General features: G+C 40.9%; 4 protein-coding genes across 6 annotated transcripts in view; 2 read left to right on the top strand and 2 right to left on the bottom strand.

Annotated features, from left to right (window-relative positions):
- fancm (FA complementation group M) overlaps nucleotides 1–2,709 on the bottom strand; it is a 42,281-nt gene extending 39,572 nt beyond the window's left edge. The window contains 4 exon segments of the mRNA XM_085142612.1: nucleotides 1,157–1,315; nucleotides 1,403–1,480; nucleotides 1,649–1,821; nucleotides 1,911–2,709. Of these exon segments, the coding sequence (XP_084998738.1) occupies nucleotides 1,157–1,315; nucleotides 1,403–1,480; nucleotides 1,649–1,821; nucleotides 1,911–2,613 (1,113 nt within the window). The 5' untranslated portion in view covers nucleotides 2,614–2,709.
- A 178-nt stretch (nucleotides 2,710–2,887) lies between these two features.
- On the top strand, nucleotides 2,888–5,025 carry iqcc (IQ motif containing C). The gene is made up of 5 exons (XM_085142635.1): nucleotides 2,888–3,009; nucleotides 3,188–3,331; nucleotides 3,416–3,713; nucleotides 4,149–4,270; nucleotides 4,826–5,025. The coding sequence occupies exons 1-5, from the start codon at nucleotides 2,968–2,970 to the stop codon at nucleotides 4,859–4,861; spliced, it is 642 nt and encodes a 213-aa protein (XP_084998761.1). The 5' UTR covers nucleotides 2,888–2,967; the 3' UTR covers nucleotides 4,862–5,025.
- Nucleotides 5,026–5,173: 148 nt separating this feature from the next.
- On the top strand, nucleotides 5,174–10,960 carry dcdc2b (doublecortin domain containing 2B). 3 transcript variants are annotated; one of them, XM_085142621.1, is made up of 14 exons: nucleotides 5,174–6,254; nucleotides 6,370–6,421; nucleotides 7,764–7,834; nucleotides 8,378–8,509; nucleotides 8,617–8,751; nucleotides 8,954–8,993; nucleotides 9,158–9,223; nucleotides 9,344–9,512; nucleotides 9,598–9,707; nucleotides 9,861–9,929; nucleotides 10,132–10,203; nucleotides 10,297–10,341; nucleotides 10,439–10,510; nucleotides 10,639–10,960. In XM_085142621.1, exons 1-14 carry the CDS (start codon nucleotides 5,947–5,949, stop codon nucleotides 10,708–10,710), a joined length of 1,413 nt encoding a protein of 470 aa, XP_084998747.1. In that variant the 5' UTR covers nucleotides 5,174–5,946; the 3' UTR covers nucleotides 10,711–10,960. The 3 variants fall into 3 exon arrangements, with proteins under 3 accessions (XP_084998747.1, XP_084998746.1, XP_084998745.1); XM_085142620.1 differs by having other exon boundaries at nucleotides 5,174–5,774; nucleotides 5,969–6,254; nucleotides 10,439–10,724; XM_085142619.1 differs by having other exon boundaries at nucleotides 10,439–10,724.
- A 117-nt stretch (nucleotides 10,961–11,077) lies between these two features.
- On the bottom strand, nucleotides 11,078–15,281 carry tmem234 (transmembrane protein 234). The gene is made up of 5 exons (XM_085142638.1): nucleotides 15,085–15,281; nucleotides 14,739–14,890; nucleotides 14,578–14,644; nucleotides 13,497–13,589; nucleotides 11,078–11,963 (listed from the first exon to the last, which is right to left on the bottom strand). The coding sequence occupies exons 1-5, from the start codon at nucleotides 15,095–15,097 to the stop codon at nucleotides 11,848–11,850; spliced, it is 441 nt and encodes a 146-aa protein (XP_084998764.1). The 5' UTR covers nucleotides 15,098–15,281; the 3' UTR covers nucleotides 11,078–11,847.
- Between the last annotated feature and the right edge of the window lie 151 nt (nucleotides 15,282–15,432).

The raw sequence follows: 15,432 nt of genomic DNA, 5'->3' as shown, positions 1-15,432 counted from the left end.
CCAACATCCTCCAATCATAGAGTAATATGAAGAGAAAGAAAAAAAACTAAAAGACAAAAAAAAAGAACTCTGCCCTGATAACAATAAAGAGAGAATTAGAAGAAAAAGACTAAAAAGGAAGAAAGTGCAACACAGTAAAGAAAAAAAATACAGCAGGTCTAAAATTTCAAATGCAGGTGTAACATTCCTGTTATCCAGCCAGCTGAGACAAATGAAGTGGAGCTGCACACTTAAAGTGCATTAGACACAAACAGTGAACTAACCCGTGATGAGGAGAGAGCCAATCAGTCTACCAGCACTAAAAGCTAGACCACTGAGTGTAACAGGATGTGGCTTTCAGGACAAATCAATCAATTTAATATGAACTGACCCAGAAAGAACCTCACAGGAAGGAGAAAGAGGTGAAGCTGAAAAAGTTTTTACAGCTGAGGAGTTCTGTTTTTTTAATAACAGAAGGAAGCCAAAAATTACCACAAGGTGGCAGTAAAGCACCAAAGGAAAAAATCTTAGCTGCTCTACAGAATAATGAAAGCAAGCACAGGCAGACAAAAAACAAAGAAAGAGTTTGTATAAAACTAACTTCCAAAAAATATATAATAAAGTCATGGACTGGATTCTTTCAAACAGTGTGCATACAGAAACGCACCATTGACACTTCATTATTTACCTATCACATCACACAGAAACAGCAACCGTCTTCCTCTGGAAGATATTGGATCTGCCACTCCGTAAAAGCTGCTCCAAAACAGCTTGAAAAACACAATAAAGAGCCTAAGGTATTGAACCTAGCATCCAAACATCCTTGGGACATACCAGAATAAACCCCATCTGTGCAACAACCCCCCAACCCAAAAAATCCAACACCTATGTCCTCATGCCAGACACCACCACATAACACACCCTGCCTAAAATCCATGAATGCACTCCATGTTTTGACAGCAGAAAACAACCATACATAATATTTGGCAGATTTTTTTTTAAATGTACCCCTGGTCAGTGCATGTTGGTTGTGGAAACAATAAGCAGCTTATGTGTTTTGCACAAAATAAAAGAACTGACATTTTTTATTCCTTGTAGAATTACATTTTTAAAAAGTATAAACACTGTCCTGATTAGAGCAGAGACAAAAACATGACAAATCCTTTGCTGTCCCTACCTGCAGGTAGTGTGTCTGGTAAGCTGAAAGGGCCTCACCCAGAGGAACCACAACTTTCTCCACATTGCGCTGGTGGGAGTGAGCCCGGATGTCAGGGCTGTCTTCTGAACGTAGCTCAATATGGGAGATGAGCAAATTGGAGATCACAGATTGCACCGACTGGAAGGATGAAGTGAGGCGGATTGCAGATTAAAGTCTACTCACTTTTAGGTCACAGCGCAGGAAAAAAAAGTGCATCTTTCTTACCTTTGTATCTCCTCCTGGGGTGGCGCTAAGAGCCAGTATGCGGAACTGCAAAGTCTGGCTGCCGAGCAGTTTGATGACCTAATGAAGAAGACCAAGCATTAGACATCATCTCCACTAAATCTGGACAGTTTACATAACTTTTACTGCAAAAAAACCCCAAACTAACCATTAAGATTTAGTTCTTTAGTTCACACTTATACAACTTCATGATGTCAAGCTTTGATTATTTCTCCAAAGTGTGTGTACCTGGCAGTAAGCATGGTTGCCCAGCGCTTTGTGTGCTTCATCGATCACCACGCACTTGACCTGCTGGGCCGGGCAGGTGTCTCTGGACAGATCATTAACCATGACCTGAGGCGTGAGGAAGAAGACCCGCTTGGACCTCCAAACCTCTTGTCTCTGCTTTGCTGCTGTGCTACCTATGAAGCGGTAGGTGCAGAATTTGAAAAGGGGGAAGATGGGTGTTGTGCATCAGAGTTTATGTTTGTTTTTGTTTTGTTTTTTTTACCTGTCAGCTCAGCCATGTGTGCTTGTGGGATCCCCATCACTTTATAACAGGCCTCAATCTGTTGGGCCACTAGAGGCTTGGTGGGAGCCATGAAAACAATCTTGCCTGATGGATACCAGCGATAGAAATTGTACATAACCACAGAAGCTATAAAGGTCTTTCCCAGACCAGTGGGAAGACATACCAGAGTGTTCTGAAAGAGAGCAGCCTCTGATATCTTCAGCTGGTACTCCCTGATAGGATAGTTGGTCGGGTAGATCCATACCTTAGCTGAGGAACTGTCAAAGCCAGGGAAGTTAGGATATGTCTGTCCACCTGAGGGGGTTAGAGAGAACGTGGGCTCTTCTGTTCTGGCAGGGTTGTCATGCTGGAAACATTTAGCATTATCAAGCTGGAGGCTTCTTTCCGCTTCATACACGGCGACCACCATCAGATCATCGTCTTCATCTTCATACGCAGGCATGGGGTCCTCAGTCCCCACTGGGTTTGCTAATGTATATGCTGACCCCTGACCATTTTCAGGCCAGAGGGGATGAGAAGGAAGGTGTGATGTCGCTACCTGGGGACTGTTGCCTGGAGTTGTTCTGGGGCGCCCAGCAGCATTTTTTCCATCTTTTATCGGGTTAACAACTTTGTTTTGGGAGACGGAGACACCCCAAGTCTGAAATAAAGTCTTCTGGTTTGAACCGCCACTCATTTTCATTACCGGCGACGAAAAACTTTAAGGGAAAAACGCCATGTGACGAGCAGCAACATTGCAAGAAGACTGTCTGGATAAAACACAAACACCCGGTCATTTCCGCCGACGTTTTCCAAAATAAATCACTTCACGTTGAGAAAAAATGTTTTACACAACTATTTATGGTTCATATATTTGTAAACTGTACATAAAATTATACTTATGACCATATATGAAAGGTTAATCTGAAAATATGTAAATATGTTGTTATATCTTACAAGGGCAACCTTTTATTTTTTCGATTTGGCACAGGAAGTAAATAAAAGCTTTGAGTTACGCTCCCGCTCTCCGTAGCGGCATAGTCATGTTACCATAGCAATGGAGAGAAGCAAATGGGAGAAAACAATCTTAAATTTACAGGTAATATATCTGCTGTCGATGATACATGTTTATACGCAGAGTAATTTTTAAACAGTGTGTCTTTTCTGTGCTACGTTTAGCTTCCTAGCCACTCTTGCTTTCTCAACAGGTGCTAACGTCTGCTATAGTTAGCATTCATATGATAGTGAGACTACAATTAATCCTTTCCTCGCCACAGGCATGTGCGCGTGGATATCTGGTAAGGAAAGAAGTCTGCAAAGCACGCGAAGACTTTGAAGACATCGTGAAGGAGATTGACGGGCGCCTGACGCATTTAAAATGGACGGACACGCTCATCTCTATTCCCCAGTTCATAGACACGGTAAGTGGCATTTATGCGAATAAGGGTGACGTTTAATAACCCACATACAAAATGTTCTCATGCATTTGCTTTTTGCTTTTTCAGGGCAGCCTACGTCCACCACCCAGCAGCCCTGCCACTAAGCCTCTAGATCCAGAGACAGATGTCAGTGCTACTCCCCAGATCCCCGCACCCTCACCAGAGAACAGAGATCATCACTGTGCCCTGCTAGAGAAGACAGAAGCAGAGAGAGATGATTCACAGACCTGTTTACCCAGCAGCAGCTCTATTAGAGGGGAAGGAGAGGGCCAAAGACAAAGCGGTGTGGTGGAGAGCACAGCAGGGTCGTCATCTGTCTGGAGCAGTGTTGAGTTAGATATGAACTATACTCAGTCTCATAAAGGTATATTAAAGTTGCACACAAAGTGGAGCCATGTTGTGTGCGTGTGTAGAAGGTGTTTTAAAAAATATTGCCTCTTGTTCAGTCTTTAAGAAATTTACAGTCACAATTTTCAAGATTCAAAGAAGATGCATTCACACAGTACTTAATTTAGTTATAAGGGCTGGTAACTCCCAAAAGGATTAACAAATCTCTTTGGGATTCCTAATGCCAAATCAAACATGTGTAGTTACCTGCTGTGGTGACCCGTTGTGAATAAAAGAGAAGCCTAATGTAGCTTTTGCCTCTAAAAATAGAATTACAGAAGCTTAAAAAGTAGAATGCAATCAGTGTTCACCTGCATTAATTACACAGTTTGTCTAGCCTCAAATGTGTTAATCCAAAACGGAATTTGGTGAAACCTTTTGAGCCGTTTCGAATTCGCCATCCCTCCATCAGGTTCTCGTCGGTACTGCTTGACTCAGGAGGTGCCCCGTACCCCAGAGGCCCTGCGTTTCCATAGAAACACCCTGACCATGGAGCTGCTCTGGCTTCAGCAGGCCATTGACAGCAGGAAAAAGGTAAGGCGAAGAAAGAGAGAGATGTAGTGCTTCCCTACGTTTATTCAGCAGTGACAGTCTCCCGCTGTAATAAAATTGCTTCTGCTCCATAGTGGAATTTATTTACTGGTTCCCAAAATGAGTTCATCCAGCAGGTCTGAGAAGCAACCTTCGTTCTAGAGCCTACATCCAACAATCGGATAACAAATGGTAATTTTGCAGTAAGTGTCAACAGTGACTTATTACGGACAGTCCAAACCCCCCAGCTACAAACATGCACGCTGGATGGTTCGGCCTATTTTCTCCCATGTATTAAGCGTGTAAATCAGGTGGAAGCATGTTTAGCTGTCGGCACCCTTTACCCTCACACTGAGAGCTGATTTAAATCCTTTAATTTATCTTTAACACATTTCGTTGCTTCCGTGAGGCGCCCTTCAGCACCAGAGTGTGTAAATTTGCCAAGATGTGGAGCAACACTTTTTATAGATGTGTTGTCATGCACTGAGAATGCACTCATCCAGACATGCAGAAGAACGTGTTACTTTTAGTGACTGTTTTCTTTCTTTTTTCCTACAGTACTTGTCGCTGAAGGATAAACTTAGCGCGTCCTGACGGCATCGTTACCATGAACTGGACTTAAACATGTGGGAGTGATGCCTTCATGTACACAGGAACCTGCTGCACTGAGTACCTTTTTCGTGTTTGGCATAAGTTAATAAACCTGTATATTGTGTATTTTTATGTATATAACTAAAATAAATGTTATTTTTCTACAACGTTTTCTTTGTTGTGCTGTCTACCGCTTGGGCTTCACTTGGAACTGTGCCAGTTTTAGATGGTTTACAATTGTGCATGGAGAAGTTTTGTTCACTAAAGTCCAGGTGAGCATGCTTCCCAGGAGCTCATATTTCTGAGCTATCACTATCACTCATTTCATTAGGAAATTATCCTTCAAATGTTCACAGCAATCTCCTATTAAACACCTGTTGTCCTCTGGTATTTAAGTCCTTATAGAGAACCCACGGAAAGAAAAATATTTATAAGTAAAAGCTGAACTTTTCCTCGTTACTCCCTTGAGAGAACTTCTGTTGTGCTTGCATATTTAATATTTACAAAAAAGAATCACCTGGCTGTTGCACTTGCTCTCACTTCTATGCTTGATGGATTTGGCCTTTTTTTCTTCTTTTTTTAACCTGCCTGTAGAGGTTATCTTATTGATTCAGCTTACAGCGCAGGAGTTCCACCCGTTCTCCCCTCCTCTTGCCTGTCTCTTTTGTTGTGGTTTCTGCCGATGGTTTGGCCCACAAAGCCAGTCATTGCTGGTCACGCTGCTATGGCAACCAGGAAATACTCACCGCCATCAGTGGAGTAGTGTCCGTGTGAGAGTGTTTGAATGTGAAGGGGATAGAGAGGATCAGAACGTGGTGAGGGGGAGTCCAGACAGACCACCACCACAACAACAGCAGAGACTGATCTTCACCTTTGGCTTTTCTGCAGTTTTCCCTCTTAATCCTTCACCGACCATGTGAGTGACAGAGCATTGTTTGGCACTTTGGAGTGGTAGCTGGATCATTTGTTTGTGTTAATGTGTGACTTTTGGAAATGTGTGAACCCAAAGAATGTGGTGTGTGTGTGTGTGTGTGTGTGTATGAAAAGGTTCAGTAAATGCAATTATTAGGTGCAATGAATGAGAATACATGCATGCATATATGCACTCAGAGATGGCTGCCAGCTCTGCAGCTGCATCTCTGCTGCCTCCAGTGAAGAGCGTGGTGGTGTATAGGAATGGAGACCCCTTCTACAGTGGACGCAAGTTTGTGGTCAACCAGCGACAGGTGGTCACCATGGAGGCCTTTCTGAATGAAGTGACCCAGAGCATCGGCGCCCCTCTTGCCGTCAGGACTCTGTACACTCCCAGGCAGGGCCACCGAGTCACAGACCTGCAGGATCTACGGACAGGAGCCCAGTATGTTGCTGCTGGCTTTGAGAGATTCAAGAAACTCGAGTGAGTACAACAAAATGAAGTTTTTTATACTTAGAGAAAGGTCCTTGATGTCTGGAAAACAGATCAAGTACTGTGTTAGGGTTTTCTTTGTTATATCCCTTGTCTTTATGCACAGTTACCTGAACGTGAGAACAAAAAAGCAACCCACTGCTCGTGAGGAAACTCAGGTAGGCTTTCATTTCATTTCAGTCCTTTTAAGGAATCTGTAACTGATTAATCCTAGCCTAACCAAGAGGAATGCACCACCAGGCTACAGTCATATCAAGCTGATCATTTCAACTCCTTCCAAGTCAAATTTAAAAAGAGTGCAGGATTTTTTGTTTATTGATGCAACCTTATTCGCCTTTAAAAGTGACGACCCATTCTTATGAGCAAGCATTAGCCGTGCATGTCCCCTGTTATCCTCCTATTGAAGTCACAGGCTGTTAGGTAGATTAGCGGATATAATGGGCTGATGACTGCACTGTCCATCAAACACTCAGTCACTCAGAACTTGCAGGGTACTCTCATGTGACAGCTTCATTATTAATTTCAACGGGATATTGCAACGTCAAACGATTTCATCAAGAAAATTATCCTTTCTCTTCGGCTGAACTCAACCTTTTCAGTAAAATGAAAGGCAGGCAGTGCACAGTGACGAGGATGCTAGGATTAGGCATAATGAAGCTCCCTTAGCATTCACACTAAATTGATTTCAAAGCCACACACACTTTAGTGCCACTCACGACAAGTACTTGTTTTATATTCTGACCTGCTGGCAGGACTGACCTCTTAGTGTTTCTGATGTAGAGCGATCTATTAGTCTTACTTTTATGAACAAAAAACATACATGAGTATAGAATAAGCGTGCATAGATGCTATTTTGGATAAGTGGGGTTTTTTTAGGTGGGGCCTTTTGCTTTAAAGTCTTACATGTCTGTATTGTGGTTGCTGTGGAGATACACAAGAAGAGTGCCCGTATGTTGAGTGTTTGTGTTTGAAGTTTTTATGCTTCCACCCAGTGTAATCAGGGCTGTGTACATGTTCAGGCAGGCCTAATACTCAAATTCTGAGCCCTCCTTCTGGACTCAGACACATTGTAAATAATTAAACGTCTGCCACTTTAAAGAAGGAAAAAAAAACCCCCAATAACGAGGAGATTATCAGAGCCCACTGATTTAGCTCAGCTAGAGGCAGACATGGATATTGGCTCCAGATTTCATTACTATGCGACTACATGAGTGAGGGCCCTCAGATAAGACACGGCGTGTCTAAATGCACCATCCGAGGAGTCTTGGAGTGACGTCAGTTTCCATGGCTGCAGCACTTGAGCTGACATGAGCTGAATACACTTTTCGGATAATGATTTTCTTGGCGATACGCATGCAGTGGTATTTATGTGCAGGACAGGAATGATGTAAATCTGTTAAGGGAATTTTGACACTTGATGAAAAATTGACAGCATTTGATGTTTACCATTTACCATATTCTGCAGTGGCAAGCATCTGATTTTATGTTGGTCCCCTCTAGGTCAAAGCAATCCAGAGGCCGAATGTGTCAGCTAAATGGAGGAAGTATATACCTGTGCCTTGCATTATACAGTGAGTTGGATGAACTGCTTATCGGAGGCATATATACATAGTATCAGAAATTTATTTATTTATTTTTTACATACAGTTTGCTGGCAGTACCATTGCTTTCATTTTGGATTAAATTATCTCTGCACCTACTGGATGAGAGGAAATTTTGTCCTTAAAATCTCCAGAGAATAAACTGCTACTACTGGCTCCCCCTGATGTTTCCTTTAGCAACACTTTTGGGGAGTTTGAAGAAATCAACAACACCCTAATCTTTGCCCTGAAACTTTGTGCAAATATCCACATTTCCCAGACTTATACCAAAATCAATTTCACATTAAAGTAATGCAACTGTAGGAAGATTTAAAGTATTGTTGCTGTGGCTAATTAAACTATCATTCATTATTCCTTAATTGCTAAATAATTGTTCCTAATCTTTCATTTAAGGAAACCACTGGGGAACTATCTTTTCACAACCAGCTTAGACCAGTAGTAACAATTACCAGTTCTTAACTCTTTCATCACATATCTGCATACAACAATTAAGATGTTTGTTGTTATGTTCAGCATTTTTCGAAATGGAGACCTCCTGTGTCCACCGTTCCGATTCATCATTCCTCGGAGCATGCAGCAGGACCTGGATCAGATCTTGAGTCTAATCACAGAGAAGGTCAGCCTAAGGACCGGTGCGGTGCGCAGGTCAGTGACACCATTACACAGAAGGTCAAAAACATTCCCAACAGCTCTGTGAAATACAAACAGAAAGATCTAGTAAAGTAAATATCGAACCCCTGTACGTTTTTCAGGTTGTGTTCTCTAGAAGGAGTGGCCGTGTCCTCAGCTGGGGAGCTGGAGACTGGCCGCTGCTATGTTGCCGTGGGAACTGAGAGGTTCAAGAAACTCCCATATGTGGAGCTATTAATCTCCAAAACTACAGAGAGGTACAATCATGGAAGTTCCTCTGTAAAAAAACCACAACCCCCCCCCCCCCCCCCCCCCCCAAAAAAAAAAAACAAAAACCTGTGCTTGTGTCAGTCTGTGCTAACACATGAATAATAATCAGACAACTGAAACAAGAAGAGAACAATATCCCACACATTCCTCTCTCCCATTTTTTAATAACTATGTTTCTTCATTTTGTAGATATTACCCTGGGAAGAGAAGGATGTTAAGGAGAGCTGAGGTAATCCTCCTCCTCTCTCTCTGCATTGTTACTTGCTTTATTTTCATGTCTTAAAATACAGTTTTAGGATCGTTATTTTCCAGCCTAAATGTCAGGTCTGATTGGCAGCTGTCAGAAGAAAACATTAACAGGCTATGAACATCTTCTGTTTTTTTCCCCATTAGAACAGGAAAGCAGGAAGCGGGCCTGAAGACCAATGCAGTGACTCAGCTCTCCTTGACTCCCCAGAGGTAAAACAAACAAACAAGTCTACACTGACTTATATTCACACTATATGATGCTATATTATGAGTATTTATATAATTTAGTGTTTGCTATGTAACATATTCAATGTGACCCATAAATTTCAGTCGGACGGTCGGAGGGTGAAGTCAACAGGAGATGAAGCTGCAGCCCCACAAGCTTCCCAGCAAAGGAGCAGGAGAGAGGGAGCAGATGAGACCTCTGCGTTTTTTGCCAGGCCGGTCAAGATCCGGAAGAATCGAATGCGAACGAGACCACCGCTCAGCAATGGATCTGGTGAGGATTTCATGAAATCCAATAAGTCTTAAGGAGTATCTCCACTTTTTGGTGGTAAACAACTTTTGATATCTACCCATGACAGGCCAGCCCAGTGTATTTAAAAGTTCAGCACAGAAAAGGAGAGAAGAGGTACGAGGGGCAGAGGAGGTGCAGGAGGATGAAAATACAGCTACAGAGCTTCCTGTTGATCAGGTTAGCTTCAGGCACCTCTGCGTCATTTCAGACTCATAATTGAATAGAAGATAATTAAATGCTAAAATATGACTGAGGTGGGCGCGTTTGTCTGCCCTTAATATTATAGAAGTGAGATTAAATCTAAATTTTAATCATATTTCCTTTCCAAAGAGAGCTGCAGAAATAGTGGAGGAGGAGGAATTAACCAACCCAGATGATCCTCTGCAGAACAAACAGATGGTAGGCATTTTTTTTGTTTTGTTAGATATGAGAAATAACACTCATCACTCACTCCTGTACAAGCAAAACCAAAAATACCACTGAATAATAGTTGTCCTGCATGCATGTGGAGTAATTATTAATTTACTGTCACAAGGACAGTACATGCATGCTGCACATTTTGAACAAAAGCATTAAAAAAACACTATTTATTTCTCTCAAGAGACAAGCACAAATTATCAAGGGTGAGCAGCACGACGACGAGGAGCACCCACACAAGTACAGTGGAAAGCAGGTACGGTTCGTGTGGGTGGGTTTTTACATTTAATCGTAATTCACGTGTTTGCATTAAAAGGGTTAACCATTTTTGTTCTTGTGCCGTTAAAAGGCATTACTATCTGAAGAGGAGCAGGAGTCCAAAGCTGAAATACTGGTACACACTCACACCCACGAGTAACTAATTAATCAATTGAACAAATACAGAACTTCAGCACGTGAAGGCAAAATGTTTGTGACTTTCATTTCAAAAGGAGCTGAAGCAGACATCTTCAAAGTCGAGGCCTTTGTCGTCTAGCAGCCACGCAGAGCACAGAAAAGAAAAGGCAAGTTTACCAACCTCACACCCTATAACACCATCACGTTTTTACTGGCATCAATATAACCAAGGCATTAAACTTGTCTTGCTGATAGCTTTTGCCTTTACACTGATTTAGTGTCGTTGCTGTGACAGGAGATCCTGCAGGATCCGCCGTCGGTTGCAACAGAACAAAACCACCATCATCAGGAGGTCACGGCGTCCTAACAGTTTCACACCGCATGAACGTTTGATTAAATTAGTAGTACTTTAACTGTGGTAATGAGCCAAATAACAACATTAATGTATGTTGTTTTATTGTAGAAAATGTAAGCGTGAGAAGTGCAAGCAGAACAAACACTACAACAGGTGGATACACTATCAGAAGCTCTACAAGCTTCAGCTCAAACTGACTGAAGTTTATTGTATCGTACACCCGTTTATGACATTCTGTCCATTCAGTTTTACAGGCATGATTCTTATGCTGATACCGTGTAGATGTTCAATGCTGCAATATATTCACTATGTGTACAGAAAAAAAAGCATTTTTTAGGGTAAATCTTAAACCTATACTGAAAAATGAGTGACTACTAAATGAGTGTTGGGGAACAGTAGTGTTGCTAAGAATTTATTGATAAAATATCAGCAACAACACAGGAACAGAGCACAATATTAACAGTCATCTGTACAGTGTCTTGTATCAATTAAATGTGACAATAAACATATATATTACTGTACATGTGACCAATTTCTGAACTCTTTACACAGTTAAAGTCTTTTGCTTTCAAAAGTAGTTTGGAAAATAAAAGCAGTATATTCCTTCATAGTATATCACGAGTAAACAGTAAAAGGAAAGGCAAAAGATGAAAAAAAAATTAAATAAATAAATCAGACTTTATCCTCAAGCTATGCAACAACATTGTCCCCTCATGCCTTGCTCTTACTCTACAGCAGGCTAAAGGCAGCCACCACAAACTGTCCCCATTAAACCAGAAGCTGACATCTACCCCGGGCTTATTTATATGTGGTCTCTGCAGCATCTATGCAGATGCCAGTTTAAAAGTAAAAGTTAACAACCACCGCTTTTCTATGTGAGCGTCATAAATCGAGTCAAGCTCTGTGGTGAACTCTCCATGAACCCGCTTCCCCCCCCCTCAACATGGTGTTAGAGTTTTCTGGACAGGCCTTTTGAAGCTTGAGTTAGTTTAGACACAATTCTCCCATCAGCATCGCTGCTCTCAGGAGCTGCTCTGTGAATCTAAATCATTGTCTTCAGTCCTGCTCCAGCTTCATCGCCCGTCTTTCCACTTATGGCGAAGGATTTATTTGAAGGCGCAGAGGAATTGGCTTTAATCCTGATCTCCTTCAGTACACGGGTTGGGTCATATTCTGATTCCCAGTATCTCTGTCAGTATCATCAATGGAGCTTATAATACACAGAGTGATACCAGCCATGGTGAGGAACATTCCTACGACAGCCTCTGCAGACAGATGTGTGGCAAGGATATCAAGATAGTTAAATTTAAAAGAAATTGCAAATCTTAAAGTTCAGAACAGTACAGTATTTTTTAAGTATAGGAGGAGTTGTATTGCTAGTATAATTTACAAGGCAAAAATGACTTGTCTTGCTCATGTATTTATTAATTAGCTACAGTCATGGTACAAAGAAATGTCTTAGCACAACTTCAGATGAACAACAACATATTAAACTGTGCCATTATTAATTAAACAAAAACTAAACCAAAATACAGACGAAGTGTGTAAAAAAAATTAAGTACGCCTCATTATTCAATAGCTTGCAGAACAATTTTTAACAGCAATAACTTTAAGTAATCGTTTTCTGTATGACTCAATCTGTCACATCATTCTGGCCCAATCACCTTTACAATGTTGCTTCAGTTCATTGAGGTTAGCGGGGATTTGTTGACGTCTGGACTTTGACTGGGTCATTGCAACACCTCTATTCTTTTATTTTGCAGCGATTCTGTTGTAGCTGTGGTGCTGCAAGGGTTAGGATCAAGTCACGCTTTAGCTGTCAGACACGCATGTAGCCTCTCATTTGACTAGAACACCTTGGCTTACGGATGCTGACACAGTGACTGCAAGGTGCAGTTACTGGTCCTGTGGATGCAGAACAAGTCCAAATCATCACCCCTCCATCACTGTGCTGACTGTTGGTATGAGGTGTCTGTGCTGATTCGCCATGTTTGATTTTTGCCAAATGTGACTCTGTGCATTATCACCAAACATTTCTATTTTGGTCCCGTCACTCCAAAGGACATTGTTCCAGGAGACTTGTGGTTTGTTCAGCTGCAGCTTTGCAAACCACAGCTCTGCTGCCATGTTCTTTTTAGAAAGCTGAGCCTTTAACCTGGTAACCCTTCGAAACAAGCCATACTTGTTCAGTCTTTTTCTAACTGTCATAAACTTTAACATTTAACATGTTAACGGAGGCTTGTAGAGTCTGAGATGTAGCTCTCGGTTTTCTTTTTTTTCAAGTTTGTCTGAGAATTGCACAATCTGACCTTGGGAAGAATTTCCTGGCATGTCCACTCTCTGGAAGTATGGCAATTGACCTAAATGATTTTCCACCGAATAATCACATCTGTAATCTATTAATCGGGTTCCTAAATACCCTATTAATTCCTGTAGAAGAAGAAGTAAGGTTGTATTTAGCGTTTCACATAATCCTTCTGCATTTGGCTTAGTTTATGTTACATAAATAAGGACAGCGTGTAATATGCTATGTTCTTTAGTACAACCGATACTGCATTTACTTAATTTGAAGAACTGCAAAGCATCAGATGATTTTTATTGCTTCCTGATATGTAAAACCTTTGAATTAGAGAGTGGTTAATTTTCTTTTTAATCATGACTCTAAATAGCTTAAAGTCTGACTTTCAAAATCAGCATCTGAATCTTTCCTTTTCTAGATAAATACTATTGGTTGTGTGACTGGCCTCATTGTTTTTAAAAAAGCACACAAATGTAGTGTTATCACATGAGTGACTTACGTTTGCCTCCAATCTCTTCCCCCAGAAACTTGCCAGTCAGCAGAGTGCAAAGGAGGGTGAGGGAGTTGGCTACAGGAACAGCAAATGATAACTCTGGATGAGAAGAAAGGTTTTTAAAAAAAATTAATTTCTAGTCTACAAAGAAGGTAGACAGTGACAGTCTGTGTCAGGTAAAGCAATAAAAGTAATTTCTCAAACATGTTCCATTAAGTATGATGATTTTCTGCCTTTTTAATCCAAGATTACTACAAATTAAAGACTGAAAATTAGATTTTAAAAGGCCAACATTGGCTCAGTTGTGGCATTTTTATACTATTTAACATTAAGAAGATGAAAATCTGTAAAATATGCATTATAAAAGGAACCAAAGTTGCAATTCTAGATTATGATATTTGTCAAATTATAATTGTAGTGTTTAAAAGAAATTACATTTGACATTTATCCAGTAAGCCATGTGAAAAACTAATCTACGGTGGCTTATTGGCACACAGGAAATTCTGGTATGATCTGATATGAAGTAAATATAGGGCCAGTAATACTGATACTAAACCAATACTGATACTTTTAGCCTATAAATATAGCTTATATAGGTATATCAGTGTGTCATGATTTATGGGATGAATCATCATTTGAAATTTTGAACACATTTTAATGACCATTAAAACTTTGTGATTTACTGTGATTTTGACTACTTTTCATAATAATAACCCAATAAAATACAAGGTTTTCATGCATTCAGAAACCGTTTTTTGTTTTGTTTTTTTAAGACCTAGAATGTAAATGTACCTGGCTCTAAAGCACTTTGGGTCAACTTCTGTTGTTTAATTATGCTGTAGTAGGCTATAAATAAACAGACAGATAGTCAACACAAAAAGGTTAAGCCATTCTTCATAGCGCATGTTTGAGATATATTTCCAAAAAAGCCCAAAAGCCCAAAACACTTTATTTAACGCAGAAACAAAATATCGATCTGATCCAATACCACCATTGGTATCGATACACTCAATATTTGGCCCGATCCGTACACCTCTATTGGTAAGTTCTCATTAGTGTTTCAGGCTACACTTGTGCTAGGTCTCACCTGTGGTTGAAAGTGTGTAATAGTAGACCACTGAACCACTCTGGTTTAACAGAAATGGGACCAGGTACTGTAGAGCAACACAAGGGAGAGGGAGCAACTGAGCCAGTTACGGTAACATCAGTCTACGTTAAAATGCGCAAATCTGCTGTCTCAAAACCTACCTTGACGTTAAGAAAGAGAAACCTGAGCTCCGCCAGCAGCTCTGCCACTTTGTTGGTTTTTGTCACATTTTCTATCCCCTCGGTGCCTCTCTTTAGGAAAGGGTTGGTGCAGCCCCACAGCACCGACACCAACAGGAGACTCAGCAGCTCGACTGCAACACATTAAAACGAGCTTACTTCCTTAGCATAGGTAGTAAGATGCTAACTACTCCTGGCTTAGCTTTGCGTTGTTAATTCTGGTGAGGAGGCGGAAACTCGGAAATATAATGAAAATACAGACGAAATATTCAAATTCTTGACAACTAATATGATTTTTAAGGGAAACAATAGATTATTGCCAACTCACCTACGGTCACCATCGTCCTGGTTGTCAACAGTCGCTATAAGTCGCATTCAAGATTGTTTTTCAGTTGTTAGCGAACATTATTCAAACGAATAAATTCATAGTGCAAGAATTTACAGTGCAAATCCTTAAACTTGTCCAAGAAATGTGCAAAAATAAATTGGTGTGGGCTGTTTTTCTCCTTTGCAGCTTCTGGTCGTTGGAGTTTGCGAACAGTTCTTTCCCTCTTGAACGCAGCTTTGATGCTTTCCAGTCATTACGTTTCCAGAGACTACCAGCAGAGGGTGCAGGGACTCACTCTTCCGCTTCCAAATATAATTTTTTTACTACTACTATTATTATTATTCTCTG

Source organism: Neolamprologus multifasciatus, chromosome 19 (assembly GCF_963576455.1).
Source record: "Neolamprologus multifasciatus chromosome 19, fNeoMul1.2, whole genome shotgun sequence".
In the NCBI taxonomy this organism is placed as follows: domain Eukaryota; kingdom Metazoa; phylum Chordata; class Actinopteri; order Cichliformes; family Cichlidae; genus Neolamprologus; species Neolamprologus multifasciatus.
This window is presented reverse-complemented; position numbering and strand designations above follow the sequence as displayed.